This window comes from Suillus subalutaceus (genome assembly GCF_016647625.1).
Source record: "Suillus subalutaceus strain FC151 chromosome Unknown DFJ58scaffold_1, whole genome shotgun sequence".
Lineage (NCBI taxonomy): Eukaryota > Fungi > Basidiomycota > Agaricomycetes > Boletales > Suillaceae > Suillus > Suillus subalutaceus.
The window spans coordinates 303,283-320,016 of record NW_024540250.1 but is presented as its reverse complement, the minus strand read 5'-3'; the positions used below and the strand labels follow the sequence as shown (position 1 = coordinate 320,016).

The following is a 16,734-nucleotide window of genomic DNA, read 5'->3' as shown; positions in this document are numbered from 1 at the left end:
CAGAGGCACTGAGCTGCGTGGGGCTTGGAAATCTGCGAACCGATAAGCTGCCGATGCGGCTGAGAAGAATGATGATCAATGAAATTCCGCGTTCATGAATTGCTGCCGCCCACTTTCGGGTAAAATAAGCGAAACTTTGTTGTAGGGTTGCCTGTTTACCGGTACTTCTACGACTATATCTCAATGGAATGTCGGGTAAGCGTCGTCCAAATGAAGTAAAGCTTGACCGATTTTGCCTAGAGCTACAGTGTAAGTCACTCAAAAGCGGCAACTACCGACATCAAAACTTGTAATTCTATCTACACCTTCATAAAAACTTCTTTCGTCTTGAAAACATCACAAATGTGCTATGTTAGAGTAGTACAGTAAGTCTATCAGAATACTTTTTCAAAAAACTCAAGTTTCAAAATTTTCGTCAGCCAAAAGTGAACTTCGAGCGGAGCTTGTCGGAGTTTTCTATTTTGGTAAGCGGCATCTGACAGCCGACTCCGTGATTACTCGACAAGAACGCCCAAACTCATCATCAATGTAGGACTGTAACGATGTAATTTGTATTTCCTAACGGCAAAATTCAGCTTGATGTGCATTAAGACCTTTCATGGGACACTGTCTATGAAGCTGGTTGAATTGCACACGTGTAAGCATCCATATATTGCCAAGATTTTCGATAAAAGGCACATATTGTCTTGATCAGGGCATGCATCAAGCTCTGGTGAAATGTGCTTTGCGGTGAGGAATGTCCACTGTCCCTTCAACTGCCGAACACGCCCACTGAATGACTGAGTAACTGAGAGTGGAAGGTATTTGAGTCAGACATTGTCGCTCGCAACAACGCTAGTTATCACGTGACCCGTTAGCTTAGTACAAATAAAATTAAAACCAATTAAAGTTAGACTTGGAGTCTGCTTCACTTTCAGTATCTGAGACGGGAACATAGTCTGGGTGCAGAAAGACTTCCAAAAACATCCTCTATCAGCCCATTGTCAAAGCACCTCGATGATGAAGCATACTGCTGCTTCGGTTGCTTCTATCTGTTGGTAGGAGGCATTTGACGGTAAAAGTGAACAATTACGTAATCAGGCGAAATTTCGGAAATTTAGATTTACGCTCCTTTTGTCTATGTTTCCTATCAAAATTTTAATCTGAGCACATATGGATCATAATTGCAGCCTAGGCAGAGTTGCCGTCCCTTGGTGACTTCCACTGTAGCCAACTGGTGAATATTACAGCCAAACAGGACACAAAATGTCCGGTCAGATACCACGAATGTCTGGGTGTGTAGGTCACTTCCCATGCGATTGATAGTTGGAAGTTGAACGAAAGTTCGTCGGTTTGACTTCTTGTGCCTCTTTTTTTGGCCTATGTAACGTTCTGCAAATGGCCGCAATATAACCTTTCTGTACGGCGCAACGCTCCTTCAAGCTTCAAATTATGGCCCCCACGCGCATTTCGGGTCGACTTATATTGCAAAAGAGTCCCCAAACCCCACCGATCTGAATGTTATTCGGTTCTCTTATACTTATATACTTCTAGGTGAAGCGCGCTTACTCCTCTGTCCTTAACCACGCCTTCGATCAGGCTAAGCTATCGTTGACGCTCCGGACGTGAAATGGGTTTCTCCTCTAATGTGTCCAACTTTTTCTATGAGGCTAGAATCAGGTCTTGGGATATCATCCTGACGCTCCTCAACCTCGTGGAGAAGAAGCGTCGCATCGGTGATGTCACTCCCGAGGGCCACCCAGGTTACGGAAGGCACTGGCCCGAGTATAGGGCTCCTGGGGAGACCGACTCTCGCTGCTCGTGCCCAGGACTCAATGCACTAGCCAACCACGGTCAGTGATTCTGCAAATCTCGATGTGCCTTGGTATGACGTCATGAAAATTTAGGCATCATTTCACGCAGTGGTCGTGGAATATCATTTGTCGAGCTTGATCGCCATGTCCAGGGAACCTACAACATCAGTTCTACCTTATCCTCATTTGTCGCGCACTATGCTGCTCGGATGCTTAAGAAAAGCTTCAACCATGGTACCCTTGATTTAGAAGAACTCGACATGCACAACGGTATTGAACATGACGCATCTCTCTTACGTAAGCAATTTGATGGAGTTGTTCTTGAATGTCGAATCATCTATTTTCAGGCCTCGACGCTGCTTTCCAACCTAACCAATCGACGAAGCACGTACCTTATATTGAGGAGCTACTTGCGGCAGCTTCCAACAAGGACAAGGATGGCAATGATGTCATTAACGTTAAGGATCTTTCTAAGCTGCTCGGCAAGCGTCGTGCAGTCTCACGTGCAGTAAACAAGGAGTTTACGCTTAAACTTTTCCACAAGTTATTTGGTTGCGCAAAGTATTTGATTTCATCAGTCCGTTTCCAAGCACAATCCTAACCATTCTGTCAGTGCCTCGCTGTTACTCTCGACCATGGGAGGTCGTGTGGATGACCTACACAGCTTTCTTCTCAATGAACAGCTTCCACAAGGCTGGGAGTCGCGCGTCCGCGATTCTCACGGACTGACCCTGATAAACTTCAACAAGCTTGCACTGAAAATCGAGCTCGGCGTGCACGAGAAGGACTGGGACGCAAGTAGCACAGCAGGCTGCAGAACACGGTGGTCCTGTTTGAAATGACTCCCGAAGCGGATACTGATACTCGCCTAGTTTGTCACGGTGTACTTACTTTATGACTACTACGTACTACTGACGACGATCGATTATGATTTTTCATTGCTTATTCGGATACATATTTTCTTGTTTCACTCGTCTTTGATGACAGAAGTTACGGGCTATAATGAACCTGATTAAAGACCAGCGCTGCTGCTGTGCCTCCACATACTCGAGGGTACTAATACAAAAACTTTGAGTGCACATTTGGGCTACATACCACCAAATTGCGAAAGTGTTCAAGAAGGAACCCAACTCGCTTGTGGCTGTGTGCATTTGCAGTAGCTTGAAGCCTTGAACGAGGGAGACCCGTCTGTGAGGCAAGCTGTCGACAGCACCTTGCAGTCGTCATACACAACAAGTACCATTTCTAAGTAATACCGATCAGCGTGGATGAATGTGTGGCACGGCGAGCCTTGCTGTAGTAGTAAGGCATGGATTTGAGCAATCTCACAGGGGAAATCAGAATAAACCTCCATCGAACACCGTGGCTGCCGATTGTAAGTCGTCGTAGAGCTCTGCGATGGATTGATGAGATTGTTGGTGGCCTGTTAGTTTTGCTACGTCTGGCTAGGGAATGGTTCCAATTTGTGGTCGTGATTAATACATGGGTAGCTACATAGTCTGCAGGCACAAGGACCTGTTCCTTGCCAGAATGTGCTCGTTTGTCAGTTTCCAGTGGCCCGGCGGCGTTCCGAGCAGAAGTGACAAGCAAGCGCCAGCTGCAGGGGGGAGGGTTACGAATTAGGTAGTCTACATGATAGTCATCATGTCGGCATAATATTGACGGAACCTTGAGTTGAGTCTGCTCCGAAGCCGAGCTTGCTTGGCCTTGCGTTGAGTGCCGTCCAAAAAAGTGGTTGTTGGGCCACGGTTGTGATCAAAACGAGATTTTGATGCCTTTTTTGTGTGTAACCGGCAACGCGTCTGTGGCAAATAAACTAAACGCGCCTTTCCCGCTGACCGTTCCGCTTTTTGTTCTTCATTCCTTGCACAGCAACAAAAACGGCTTGCAGGCCTCTAGGTGACCTGTTCAGGCCTCTTTGTGCGCTATATAAGACAGCAGAACTTGTCTTTGGTCCACTTTTCCGCTTCCTGGGCTTTCAATCAACTATCATAGCGCGCCAGATAGACACGCGAATTCTATGTATGCACCTGCGCAATCGCGACATGCGCGTACAATCAGTCCACCACTCTCAGCGAATGCATCGTCTCATACCTTTACGGCGACTGCTCAGCAGCAACCAAAGTTAAACGTTGTAACACGTCTTGCTATCGAAGGCAAAGCGAAGCAGGGTCAAGATGGCATTGCCATCAAGATGTATCTCAAGGTATGTGTGTTCGTCGCAGTCAACTAAAACGAATGGGCTAAAGTTCATCAAATAGCTTTCAATACCTATGGATGCTGTTTCTCCTGGTTCTACATTACCATTATTTCCCGGTAAGCGTTCATTCTCAGTTTTCCCTTCCTCCCATTTACCATCACATTGAAGAGGGAAACTTGAAGATGTTGGGATCAGAAGTTCACCCAACTGACAGTAACTCTGTTCCTTACAACTTTTCCTCCACAACTTCTCCACTACTGAACAACACTGCACGCGCTCTCAATCTACCGGCCCGCTCTCAAAAATCTTATTCCTCTGTTTTTGGTCTACCAACGTCCAGCGTTTCTGTCATGAGTCCAGCCTCTCGTGCATCCTCTTCCTCATCTACATCTCACACTGCAATCCCGCCTCTGGACGACAAGTACACTGGTCACATCCTTGTAAGCGGGTACAACATTTCCTACGTCCTGCCCAAGGAATTTCCACCAAGGTTTGGTGAAGACAGTGCGATCAGGGTTTCTACATTCTCTGCCGCAAAGATGCGAAGAGGCTCCGTAGGAGAGCGTAATAATATGCATTTCATGGCTGGTTTAGATCTCTGGGTTCCTTATGTCTGTCGTCCCCCGAAGGCTCCTTTCCTCGTACGTCGTTTTTACCATGGCGTGAATTTACATCTTATAAGTGTACTATAAATACAGATATCCATCCCCCTCCCGCGTTGTTTGTCTAACAATGTCAAGATTCGCATTTTCCCTCCAAGCCCTACAACGACATCCTCCTCATTTGCCTCTCTTTCTTCTGCAGAAGAGGATCCCGGCGCATGGGAGCTTACGTCTGAGCCTCACGTCACACGAACGACGACTCGTCCTTCGCGATCAGGGTCCTACGCAGACATGGCAGACGATGAGTCGTCTGACTCTTCCGCTTACACGGACAGAAGCTCTGGCGGTATTGCTGTCCTAGGGACATTCCCATCTGCAGATCGTCTTCGTGTTCGTTGGGCAGCACCCATGAAGACTATGGACAGTAAAGATGGCCGGCGGCGCGTAGGAGTGAAAGAGGTGAAGGGCGAAATGACATGTCATGTTCTTGGAAAGGACAGCGATCCCGCGAGTGGAAGGGAGGGCATCTTGATGAAACTGGAGTACAAGGGAACGGCGAAAGGTGTTTGGTTTCCTGGTGTGGCAACGATGCTGGGTATGGATGTAGGGCTGGAGGCGCGAGGATCCGATGTCATTTGGGCACCTGCAGAAGAACCGACCTGGACTGTCACAGGAGGTGCAGGTTATACGGGCTTCGACGTCAACCCCCCATCGACACCGGTTTCGAGGCAAGCCTCGCTGGAATTTCAGTCGTCGCCATTGGAATCGTATCCGAATTCGCGACTCCAAGCACCTATGCTAGCCACACGACACGACTCTAGTTCATCGGCCGGCTCGACCTCATCCTTATTGCGTGCGCCGCTTCCAGGAGACCAGGTGTCAGACTACTCTTTCGAGGGTTCCCCGACTTCTCTGACACCCTCGGGCACTCTGTCATCCATCAGCTCGATGCCTCTGACTTCGGAAGGACGTAGCCGCGCGAACTCAGATGTACAAAGCATTCCTCATCCCCCAACATCATTAACCATTCACGTCAACATGAACGATATACTCCCCCCATCAAAAAATGTCTTCACATTCAACATCACTGGCACAATCCTTGTCATATCCCGTCCGCGTGCTTTCAATGGGGGCTCAAACTTAAACTCAGATGAAGAACCAGACCCCATCCCCATAGTATTGCCCCGATTCTCTGTGCTCGCTGCAGATGCAGAAACAATTGCGACCATCATCCGCAATGAGTGTGAAGCCGCAACAGTGGAGGTTTACAACATATCAGGCAACCTCCGTGATGCACAGACACGCAGGACTGTTCTGCAGCGTGGAGGATTGTCGCGCTGTGGGTCTGACGGAGGGCGTATTGCTCTACGCTCCATAGCGAGGTCGCTTATCCCAACAAGACATTCTACAGCAGATGATACCCTTGAAAATATAAGGCGCCCTCCCAGTCGGCCACGGACGCCAACTGGGATGAACCGTGTAGCAACTGGGGTGTCTCTCCCTCCGATGTTTAACACCCTTTCGAGAAGAAAAAGGGATGGTCCCCTCATGATCCCCTCCGTCATGGTCGTCGTGACACCCTTGCGTTTTGATCACGCAACATCTACCAATGCATATGCTGTTCGGGTAACCCATCCAGCTCCATGTGAAATGGAGACAGATTGGATGGAATTTGGACTCGCACATGCAGACAACGCATCGCCCATTGACTGTTCTGCGGAAATCGCGAGCGCGAGCATCGACGGCATACCTGTCCGCTTTGAAATAAGCTCAGCTACCAAGCACGCGGAGGGGTCAAACGTTGACTTGTCATCCTCTCTGGATAAGTTAGGAAGCAAGAATTGGGCTGCCTGGGTCAGGGTGCACGTTGGTGATCTCGTTGGGGACGTTCAGATTGACTATTTGGTCAAGACCCCCACCGACGGTCTCCGCCGAGGAAAAGGCAAAGCCAGGGATGACGGGTACGTGGGCATACTGCTGCCCACATTCACAATGTCTGTTGGCAAACTCGAAGTTAATGTGGAAGCCACAACAGGTAAAAGTAGCGAATATGCTTATCTCGATGTTTACTCACTCCGGTGTTGCAGGCCTAGACGCACATTTACTACGTTCCAACCTTGCTTATCAACACGCATCTCAACAGGGCAGCAGATTGGTCCATTACATACTGGAAGAAATGTTCACCCCCACACTTTCCTTGAGGGCCCAGTCGCACGTTGACCGTTTTCACATCAGCGTCCGGTTTCTGGGGAAACTACTTCAATTTTTGATATGGACAGCGCCCGCTCTTCTTGTTCTCATGGTTTTATTTAACCTCGGAGCTGAATTCAGGCATATGAGGCAGTCCCTTGATCGACGTACGCCACTTGATGATCCAGTTTGGCGCGATCATCATTCTCAGGCGTCGATCGAGACGGTGTTTATTACTACGACTATCCATGCGCCTACGCATGCAAAGCCTTCGGTTGACTACACTACAGCCTCGACAACGCCATCAACATCATACTTGACATCATCATCGGCGATGCAGGGCTCTAGTGCACACACCGCCTTCCTCCCCCCGGTTTCCTCGCCTCCATCACCCATTTCATCGGAAACAGCCGCGGAAAAAGTGACACCCGCACCCACACCAAGTTCACCCCCAGATGAGACCTCGCTTTCTCTCATCGACGTACTACCCTTTTCTTGGCCATTGAATTTGGATTTACCCCCAGTCGCACAACAAACGGTAGACATCGCTCTCGAAGGGTTCGGTGTGATCTGGCAGGTGTTTAGGAAAGTATATCACTATCCTTTAGATCCCCCTTGACTATTTACTCGGACGCCGTAAAAGATAAAAGAACGTTTTCATTTCAACTACTTGACAAATGTTTACAGTATTTTGTCACAACGGCAAGCAAAAATAGACGAGGCCTAATGTACATGAACTAAATATATTGGCGAAAGAATCATTTAGCCCAAGAAGATTTGAGAAGCTCGACGAGATGTTTGGCTTCCTCGCGATAATCGAGAGGAGTGATTCTCGATATTCCGTAACGGACACGCGTTTGATCCTACGGAACCTATTCATTATTTCAAACCTGTAACAAATGGAAAAGACTCACATTGTATGTGTCCTGCTTTGCACGGCAGCTGAAGTTGAATGTAACGCCGCTGGCCTGGGCCATGAGAGCGTTGTACTCTGCTTCGTTGCGCTCCTATGATATGGTCGTCAACATCAAGAGAAGTTACGAGAGATTTGTACTGACCTTGATTTCATGAACTTCATCTGCGGTTTTCCCGAAGACGGCCAGGCCAGCCTCATTGAAGCCCTGTAACCACGCCTGACCGGACCAATCAGCCACTGCCATTGACATAATGTATCTAATAATCAAAGTTAGGTTTGGATCCGAAGGACTGAGCAAACGAGCATACCGATGTTCGGGTCGCTCGAAAGTTTTGTCGCATTTTTCACACTTCCAGCCACTACCTAAATCAACGACCTTTTTGTTGCAACCTTGAGTGGGACAGGCAGGATATGAAATGCTTTCACTCTTGATGTGCATAATAGTGGCGCGAGTGGAAAAGAATTCTGCCTTGTCAGACATGCCAAGTTGAGACTCTTTGACGTCGCTAAGATGCCGCATTTCATTGCGATTGAAACCACCAAAGGATCCACCAGATGAACCACTCGTGTGCGACTGGAAATTTTTGTCAGTGCCGATACCGTCGTACCATCCCCGTAGCAAATGCGCCTCTTCAATATCAGGCGATACCGTCATGATACTTGAGCTGACCATGGAGAGAGTGCGACCTTCGGTGGGGTGAGTTCCAATTAAGATGAGCGAAAAGAATTCATACCTCCAAAGTCGCCAACTTTAACGCCTTTGAACGCAATGACAGGAAGATCGTCAGCTGTAAATTGTTCTGCTTGTTTTCCCCACAAGGTCAAGCGAACAGAGTATTCCGACTTGTCGACGATGGTCAAGTCGCGTTTCGGAATCTTCAACCGAATTAGAATCCCCAGGTAACTGACGGGTGGATCATGACTTACCGTCCTGTTTGTCGCCTTTGATGTGATTTCGCCGAGGGGACCAACTTCTTTGACGACCCCAATGACATCTGGTAGCGATGGAGTATATATAAGAGAAAAAACGACATAGATTGCAAAGCACCTACCACAAGTATTATCCCTTTCTAATTTTTCCAACGAAGACAATTCCACGAAGTTATACTTCATCATAGGCACGCTGGTGGTCTCGAGGCACTAAAAAATCATGAGTCCAGCATTTCGGCGGTAGAGTGGTGGTACGTACCTCTTCAACTTCGGTGTTCTTCTCCAGACTCAGCTCATAATCGTTCTGAAGATTCGAGAATTTCTTCTTTGCGAGATTCACTCGGGCTTTGGAGATGTAATAGACTTTGCCTTCCTCGAACTTTTCGTATAGTTCGTCAACGACTGCATTAAAACCGGTTCCCCGAATCTCGCCGGATTCGTCCATTAATGTGACGTTAAAAAGTTTCCCCTCTCCACGCTGATTCGACCAAGTCCTAATATCAGACTTTTGGGTAACTCGAGCTTTGATGGTCCAATTGTTCTGGTAAGGACTAAGTCCTTCGATGGGGTACACTGACCTACCCCCTCTGCCGGATGGACCAGTGCGAGGCTGTGGCTGAGGCTGCTTCGCCTGACTAGTAGACGAAGAAGTAGCTGGTGAAGTAATGGAGGAGGATGCAGCCTCTACAACAGAAGGCGCAGGTGCATCTTGGGTGGGAGGAGGGGCAGTAGGAGACCCGATTTTCTCTTCGTCTCGTGATACCACGTGGAGGTCGAGAATAATTATCAATCTAGATGGATTAGTAAAGGGCGATAGAAATTGCACCAAAAGCTACTCACCTTTTGTCCTGTACGAAGTTACAGGCCAGCTTGTCAATGACCACCACAGTATTTTTGTTTATGTCTCCATTTGCTACGAGATCGTTCAGCTGAGTAGCTAACATTGCCTGGACAAAATGGACGCCATCGGAAATGATGATGCGAAACCTGTCGGTGGCGGTGGTCGAGCTAGGTGTCGGGGCCACTTTCTTGATGGAAAGCAGCTGCACAGTATGCCCAGAAGCAAGCTGATCTATCTCTTCCTGAGGAGCCTCATTGAGACGGCGACAGATTCCTGATGAAAGTTGAGACATGGCAACAAAGTTGAAAGACAGTGAAAGTAATCGTGATGAAAGAGACGCGCCCCTCAAAGTGTTTGTTGACATTAGTTTGCTAACGCGTTCATCACGTAATCAGGAACTGCCAAATTGTGGCGTTGGTCTACTAAGAACTATGGCTAGCTGGTTTAACAGTTTTAGTTCATTCTTGCATTGCGTTAAGCAATCATTTAATGATAAATCGATGCTCCTCCAAGCAAGCATTCTTTAAAAATTCTGCTACCCCGACATTCTTCGACCAGGTATTAGGGGAAAGCGCATAGCTAATTTTATAGACCAGATCTCCTGTAGGCTTCGGACCGGTATTTCTAGTAGATATCTTTGTGCAAGGCCTGCTAGACTAATACGTCTGTTGCACAAGGTACTCGCTTGTCTAAAAAAAAAGAAGTATGATTGTGAATAGGCGAAAATCGGTCGGATTCTGTCAAGATTCTATGGAACGACTCGGACAGCGAACATTAAAAATTGACCGCTGGATAGGTCACCGGCATCCATCACCTGCTTGTCACGGTGACTTGGATTTGCAAAAATCATCCCATCTACTGGGGGAAAAAAACAGATTATGGACCGGTGGGAGTGTCGCAGAAATCTTAGATTCTATCTAGATTATCGGTGTATTTTGACTACGAGATGTGATAACGTGGTGCACGTACTTATCCTCGAGCTCACGTCACCATATATCCGGAATCTAAAGTTAGTGTCCACTTTTTGTTCACATGACATCGACGTCGTCGAGGGAGTGCACATGTAGCTAGCTACGTAGTAGTTCAAGTTGCCGCATGACAGTAGCCACGGCCTCGGGATATTTTCTACAATTGGCATTGTGGCCTTCCGATGGTTTCAAAGAAGAGGTCCTATATGGAGTACGACCATGATCGAGGTCGGAGGAATGTCGGTAGGCATGTGGGAGCGTTCATCGAGGGGAAAACAGGCTGCAAACTCATATCAGCCTTCTTGTAGTGCCGCTGCGCCGCATGCTCGAGCTCCCGAGTGTATGTAAGTTGTAAAATATATCAATGAAATTCTGGTCTGTAAAATATATCAATGGCATTCCGGTCTCATCTCATTGTAGTGAAGCTAGCTATGTATGTATATGTGATCATCGGCGCGCGTGCACCCTCGAAATTATGATAAATGACCGAACGTGCTCTAGATATGATATTCAGAATATGGCCTGGCCATGAGAACGTCATGTAAAAATGTCTCTTTGCACCGATGTTTATTTCTTCGCGATAACCATCTGGTGCGAATCTCAAGCGCTTGAGTTTCGGAGGCCTCGAGGTTCGCGCCACATTCTCGTTTCGTTGAAATATCTTTTTTTTTCCCAGTACTATCACATATGATACCCGCCGGTCACCCAAATTTCCTTCCGAGTCCGGGTTTCATTTAGTATCGAGAATCGATCTGTACCTTGAGTCCGTGCACAGCGTAGTATCGCCGTCGTTTTAGCGGTTTTGTCGTGTTTCCGCTCGCCACTCTTGCCGTCCGGGTACCGGTGTCCTCAACGTCAAGCCTCGCTCCAGAAGCACCGGTGTATCCTCGAGATCATCTCAAAGCTTAGACGAAGACATTTTCTTCGTTCCAATAATACCAACCAGACACATAGTATTTCCCCGAGTCCCTGGCGCGAACCGATATACGACTCCGGTGGTACCTGGTGGTCTCTGGTGGTGCCTACTTATTTCGGACACACGCTGCACGGGTAATAGGTATCCGGCTTTCCAAGTATGCATATGCTTTGGAATCGGTCTTGGCGAAACATCAACCCCACATTCTGATTCCTTTTCTTGGTCGAAAAAATTGCTTGTCAAGAAAAATACTACAGTATGTCATTGGCAGACAGTGACTGCTTTCTGTTATTTGTATCGGTATGATAAATATGTGAATCTGGGTAAAGTATTACAATGTGAATGTATCATGCTCAAGGCGCGTCTACTAGGGCTACACAAAATGACGTATCTCGGTTAATAAATACCTGCCCGCTGCTCGTTGCGGATAATATGGTTGCGGTTGAAATATAGTGGTGGTTATTATGATAAAGTAAGTGCCTTCCGTCCATGTCAGACCAATACCTCTTTCATATCTTTATAGCAGCCCGTGCGGTAGCATCACGGTTGGACTTCAGCAACAGCGACAACTCGTTACCGCCTGTGCCAGTCGAGTGCCCTGTTTGATTCCGTTGTCGCTCCATCCTCTGCATCATCGCAAATACGGGGCATCCGACCGGTATCGCCGTTGATCGCGACATAGAGACGACATATAAGCATGCGATGCGTATGTGCGAGTCCCGGAACTTTCTGACTGCCGACACAGCTGCATTATATGACTCCTTCACAGCAGGTGTGCTTTTCGCGAGTTCCCGGAGGGGACGAGTGGTGTTCGCAAGATGGGAGAGATAATCTCTGTGTGCCCCGGGCATATACCGTCGCATTCTCTCCATAAAACCGAGATCTGATCGCTTATTTGCTTCCGAGGGGGCAGGATACCGACGCTGCTGGAGTTTGAAGTCGACATCTAGGAAGATGTCAAGTGCGTGCATGACGCTACTTTGGCCAGCCGATGGTCCGCTGAGGTCGAGTGTGGAAGCGTCAGGACCATCTTCAAAAACCCATGTTGGGCTAGATGATCCACTAGCACTTCCATTGAACCATGGCCGCACTTGCCAGTAGAATGTGGAGGGGTCTACAAGATCTCGCATGGCTGTCAAGGTTTCTTCGACCCGGTCGACAATTGTCACGAGGCGGGTCAAGAGCCGATTGATTTTGCAGACGGATGCGAAGTCGGAAACATTGGGGAGACTGTGGTACTCGTTGAAAAGGTGGAGCATCTCCACACCCAACATCTCAACTTTTGCGTTACCGAACCAAAAATTCCGCTCATCCTCAGTGCCTGAGAAGAGCTCAACGCCGAAACGCATGTTTTCTATCGTAACAGGAAGTTCTGGGTTTACGAGATCCCAGTTCCATAGGACAGTGTCGGCGAATGTAAGTACCGGAGCCATTCGCAAGATGTTTGATACTTCAAGCAACGGAGTTGCGAGAGATCGGGGGATAAGTACCGAACCGGCCGTCTGGTCCGGTGGTGTGGAATGGACATAGAAATGAACAAGAAAGGCGAGCACTTTGTGAGCGCGACGCAACAATTGTGTGTCTGTTTTTAGATCATTGATGCTGATCACGGGGAGCTATTTTGAATGTAAGTCGTGATTCCACCCTCGCATATCAAATTCACTTACCCCCCGCACTTGTGATCTCCAAAGTTCACCATCAGCTCGGCTGTCGGTGTCTTGCTCTGTTAGGTTTTCCCCAAGTACGAGCACTTCCTGAGCCCGTGTAAGCGCATTCTCCCATGCGCTGTAAGCTGCGGGAAGCCGTGGGATGGGTTTCTCAGGGAGAAACCCTGTGTTCGTTTGAAGATTAACTTCGAAGTCTGCAGGGGTTGGTTGTGCACCTGGTGCCTCTTTCCTGCTAAGAAGCTGGACAGAGTTGAGCACCGAGAGGACATTGCTGAACAGATGGGATGGGGATAGTAGATCGATTGGATACATTGCGAGTGAAATGGACAGAGAATGACTCGCAGGCAAGGACTTTATTGTGATTCGAGAAACAGAGGACCCGGGCACCTTTTATACATGAACTACTAATGCGTGTCCTCGATTAGATCATATCATCTAGATTCAAGGTTACCTAGTCACAGTGCTTGCACTGATGTGTGTGCATCGGCAGCGCCGATAGTGCCCAAACGGCATTACTGGGCGCGTATGCCTCTGTGAGAACTAACGGAACTTCATGCAAGGCAGGAGTTGACCGAAACTTGCGGGGTGTTGGCACGAAACCCCGATCATTCTCGGTGCCACACTCAGTCCTGTGAACTCCTTGTAATTCGTTGTCGAGTTTGGCTAATTAGTAGGATCTTACTCAGGAACCCTTTGACATTGGTCCCATGAGTGTCACCATCTTGCTACGATCCTATACATTTCCCCTTTCAGTGCATAGCTCCTAAAAGGGCGACACATGCTTTACACGGAAGGCTATTACCTGTTGGCACGCATTCAGCGCTGGCGAGATGTTTCGTTTCCAATGCTGATCTTCACAGCCTAGATCTAAGATTCGAGGCACTGTGATGGTGAGATCTAGCAATGTTCGTTTTCAACTCGAGTCATGTAGCGAACTGTAGCGACCCAGTAACCATGTCGCCGGGATTTTGGGGCAAGAACTCCGCGTCCTATCTTGCGAATTGACGACTTCCAAAGTACCTGTATCCGCATGATTATGTCCGAGTACTCTTTATTGCTGTGGAGAGTGTGAATAATTTCCGGCAGAACTTAGCCATATATCAGAGTACCTTATCATTCAGCTCAAGTGAGAGATGGTGTGATAACTTGCTGTGTGAACGCTGGCATCATTGCTCAAAAGTTGTTCGAATCGCTGTGGATGTCCCAGCGGAGGCGCCTTTCGAGTCATATCACGTAATACCAATTATGCACAGGAACGAATAGAATTTCGAGAAAGGCAAAAAATAATGTTGAGATATTTTGTCTCGACTTATCTGTCCTACTTAACAGGCCGTTGAGTCTCGCAGCTATCATATCGTGTGATATTGATCCGCGGCAGACACGTATGACAGTCCAATCTTATCTAATATATATCGGTGGTTTGATCTCAAAGTTTCATCACAATTTTAGGCAACTTGGGTTCGAGTTAGTGTACTAGTGGCCGTGCACCATAATGAAAAGCTGCGCGTCGCGCAACGTCAAACATCAATATTGACCGCACACTTTTCTCCTTAGGGATGAAGGACAAGGTTCAAACAGTCATCGCCAAGAATTAGCTGCAGTTCCGGGCTGCCGGATGACGTGGTGGCAACTGCACGCGTACAGCAAGATAAGCAAATTGTGATATCGAGGACGGTATACTGTGCCGCAACTACGGAAGTAAACTACAATTGCTCTTTGCAATTGACCATCTCCGAACCTTGATTACCAATGACATCACAACTCCGTTTCACTACCTCCACCACTTTCTCTGCGACACCTTGCTTGCCCGAGTGAAGACTATCAAAATGTGCCAGTAGATCAGAAAGGGAGATAGGATCTTGTCTGGCCTTGGACTTGACTATTTGTAAGATGGCGTCTTCACTTGGCAGAGCAAATTTCATCGGATTTTGCTTGCCATTCGAAAGGAAGTCCGGCGGTGTCAAAGTAGGCATGGCGCTGAGATAAATAGAATCTCTCTCATAAAATCGCCTCACTATCGCATCTGAGACGTTATTGAGCTGATCAGGAGACCAAACAGGGCGACCTTTTGTTTTCTCAACCAGGACCGCGGTGATTCCTGCAGTGAAATCTGTACTTGCACCGCTCTGCGTTTTCAAGTTAAACAGGTTACAAAGCATGATCACCAATTCTCAAACTTACACAGTAAGCTGTGGCAATGCCCATTTCCATTTGAAGGGCCTCGAGGAGCGTCATGTTCTTCCCGCGTCGGATCGCTTCCAGTGCTACTTTGAGGCTAGTCGGACTCCGCATATATAGAATCTCCAGTGTTTCCGAGGCCCACTTGGCGACTGAGTCATCAGAAGTCGAGGCCAACTTGGTGAGATCTTCCACAATTTCCTCGACTGTATCGTGTCGGAATGCCATATCAAGAGCCTGGCGCGTACGACCCGTCAATTTTCCAACCGGTTCATCTGAAAGGCGTTTTGCGTGATGTTCCTCGATGGTCCTATCAATCATAGCAAAAGTAGGATCCTCCAAATCAGATAAACGAGCCAGTAGGTTGGGCACTGTTCTTGATGATACGAAGTGGGTAGCAAATCCTAGTTCACTACCAAAAATCATAAGCCCGCGGCCCTATCAGGCAAAGATATTCCCCACTCACAAGACTTCCCTGCCAGCAAGAGTCTCTGAGGTGAGGGCGAGATATGTGCCAATTTCACCGTCGATCCTGGACAAGAAGAAGCTTGCTCCAACATCGGGGCAGTAACCTATCTTGGTTTCTGGCATAGCAAATATTGACTTCTCCGTCGCAACACGAAAAGGGGCGCTAATGGCAAGTCCGACTCCTCCGCCCACTGCTGATGTCAGTGCTATGCATGCTGTGCAAGACGAAAACACCAACTTGTGATACCGTCCAAGATGGTTACGTATGGCTTCGGTAATGCAGACAAGATATAGTCCATTTCAAATCTATAGGATAAGTTATTCAAGCGGTTCGGAGCATGATTCAATGACTCACTCGTCTTTGAAGAATTCTATAGCCTTTGAACGAGTATCATCATGCAGTGAATGCTGTAGTACAGCTGTGCGAGGTTGTCAGCAAGTGTCCACATGGATTTGAACATTGAAACGCACTTGCAACGTCACCGCCTGCACAAAATGCACGGCCGATACCCGTCCCGACGATAATCTTGCATAGGTCGGACCTTGACCATTGCTAGAGTACGAATAATCTTTGTAAGAGCCTGCAATTTCATATTCAGGCACTCTCACCTCCAGTTGAGGTCTCATTAACTTGAGCATGTCACCATTGAGAGCGTTCAGTTTGCTTGCTCGGTTCAAGACATAAGTGCGCGTTGCGCCATTCGACTCAAAGAGCACGGGCTGTATGCAAGGGCGATTCTCAAGGGATTGGTAAGAATAACACATACAAAGAACTTACTTGCTCTAGTGGTGTTGCCTGAGCGCTGGTAGACATGTGAGCAGCAACTGCACTCGTCCTGGCAAGAGCTGCTGATACACCGTTACGCGACATTCTTGTGAGAACAGTAGCCAGCATACTAAGATCCAGGCGTTCGACTGAAGGAAGCCCTTGGAACAACCTTGGAAAGCCTGCGACCTGTAACTTTTCTGGGATCTTCGGAGTACCGTGTAGCCGAAGACACAACCAAATTGAAGGGCGATGCTTACGTGAGATTGACACAGCCTCTTAAGAACTGCTATAGTAGT

The 16,734-nt window shown here is 47.9% G+C and overlaps 5 protein-coding genes across 5 annotated transcripts; 2 read left to right on the top strand and 3 right to left on the bottom strand.

Moving 5' to 3' along the window:
• Positions 1-1,609: 1,609 nt before the first annotated feature.
• On the top strand, positions 1,610-2,635 carry DFJ58DRAFT_648241 (Chloroperoxidase; the record flags this gene model as incomplete). Its single annotated transcript, XM_041381463.1, has 4 exons — positions 1,610-1,832; positions 1,887-2,090; positions 2,141-2,354; positions 2,407-2,635. 4 exons carry the CDS (start codon positions 1,610-1,612, stop codon positions 2,633-2,635), a joined length of 870 nt encoding a protein of 289 aa, XP_041251160.1.
• Positions 2,636-3,599: 964 nt separating this feature from the next.
• On the top strand, positions 3,600-7,648 carry DFJ58DRAFT_3259 (uncharacterized protein). The gene is made up of 5 exons (XM_041379870.1): positions 3,600-3,999; positions 4,055-4,109; positions 4,162-4,634; positions 4,692-6,630; positions 6,683-7,648. The coding sequence occupies exons 1-5, from the start codon at positions 3,814-3,816 to the stop codon at positions 7,402-7,404; spliced, it is 3,375 nt and encodes a 1,124-aa protein (XP_041251159.1). The 5' UTR covers positions 3,600-3,813; the 3' UTR covers positions 7,405-7,648.
• Positions 7,544-9,764, bottom strand: DFJ58DRAFT_648628 (uncharacterized protein; the record flags this gene model as incomplete). Its single annotated transcript, XM_041381483.1, has 9 exons — positions 7,544-7,648; positions 7,700-7,792; positions 7,844-7,958; positions 8,010-8,388; positions 8,436-8,577; positions 8,629-8,696; positions 8,754-8,841; positions 8,891-9,422; positions 9,472-9,764. The coding sequence occupies 9 exons, from the start codon at positions 9,762-9,764 to the stop codon at positions 7,544-7,546; spliced, it is 1,815 nt and encodes a 604-aa protein (XP_041251158.1).
• Positions 9,765-11,663: 1,899 nt separating this feature from the next.
• Positions 11,664-13,335, bottom strand: DFJ58DRAFT_740341 (Indoleamine 2,3-dioxygenase; the record flags this gene model as incomplete). The annotated part of the gene is made up of 2 exons (XM_041387085.1): positions 11,664-12,972; positions 13,024-13,335. The coding sequence occupies 2 exons, from the start codon at positions 13,333-13,335 to the stop codon at positions 11,866-11,868; spliced, it is 1,419 nt and encodes a 472-aa protein (XP_041251157.1). The 3' UTR covers positions 11,664-11,865.
• A 1,060-nt stretch (positions 13,336-14,395) lies between these two features.
• Positions 14,396-16,687, bottom strand: DFJ58DRAFT_752246 (3-hydroxyisobutyryl-coenzyme A hydrolase). The gene is made up of 8 exons (XM_041387826.1): positions 16,448-16,687; positions 16,279-16,389; positions 16,141-16,222; positions 16,025-16,088; positions 15,908-15,975; positions 15,668-15,860; positions 15,205-15,613; positions 14,396-15,149 (listed from the first exon to the last, which is right to left on the bottom strand). Exons 1-8 carry the CDS (start codon positions 16,562-16,564, stop codon positions 14,727-14,729), a joined length of 1,467 nt encoding a protein of 488 aa, XP_041251156.1. The 5' UTR covers positions 16,565-16,687; the 3' UTR covers positions 14,396-14,726.
• Positions 16,688-16,734: the final 47 nt, after the last annotated feature.

What these genes read in the sequence shown, in the direction of transcription:
- DFJ58DRAFT_3259 (XM_041379870.1), top strand. Translation starts at nt 3,814, where the DNA reads ATGTATGCACCTGCGCAATCGCGACATGCGCGTACAATCAGTCCACCA. An exon ending in TACATTACCATTATTTCCCG is followed by an intron (nt 4,110 to 4,161) that starts GTAAGCGTTCAT and finishes ATCACATTGAAG; the next exon opens with AGGGAAACTTGAAGATGTTG. An exon ending in TAATGTGGAAGCCACAACAG is followed by an intron (nt 6,631 to 6,682) that starts GTAAAAGTAGCG and finishes CCGGTGTTGCAG; the next exon opens with GCCTAGACGCACATTTACTA.
- DFJ58DRAFT_752246 (XM_041387826.1), bottom strand. Translation starts at nt 16,564, where the DNA reads ATGCTGGCTACTGTTCTCACAAGAATGTCGCGTAACGGTGTATCAGCA. An exon ending in TGCAGGCGGTGACGTTGCAA is followed by an intron (nt 16,089 to 16,140) that starts GTGCGTTTCAAT and finishes AACCTCGCACAG; the next exon opens with CTGTACTACAGCATTCACTG. An exon ending in CATCTTGGACGGTATCACAA is followed by an intron (nt 15,861 to 15,907) that starts GTTGGTGTTTTC and finishes TGACATCAGCAG; the next exon opens with TGGGCGGAGGAGTCGGACTT.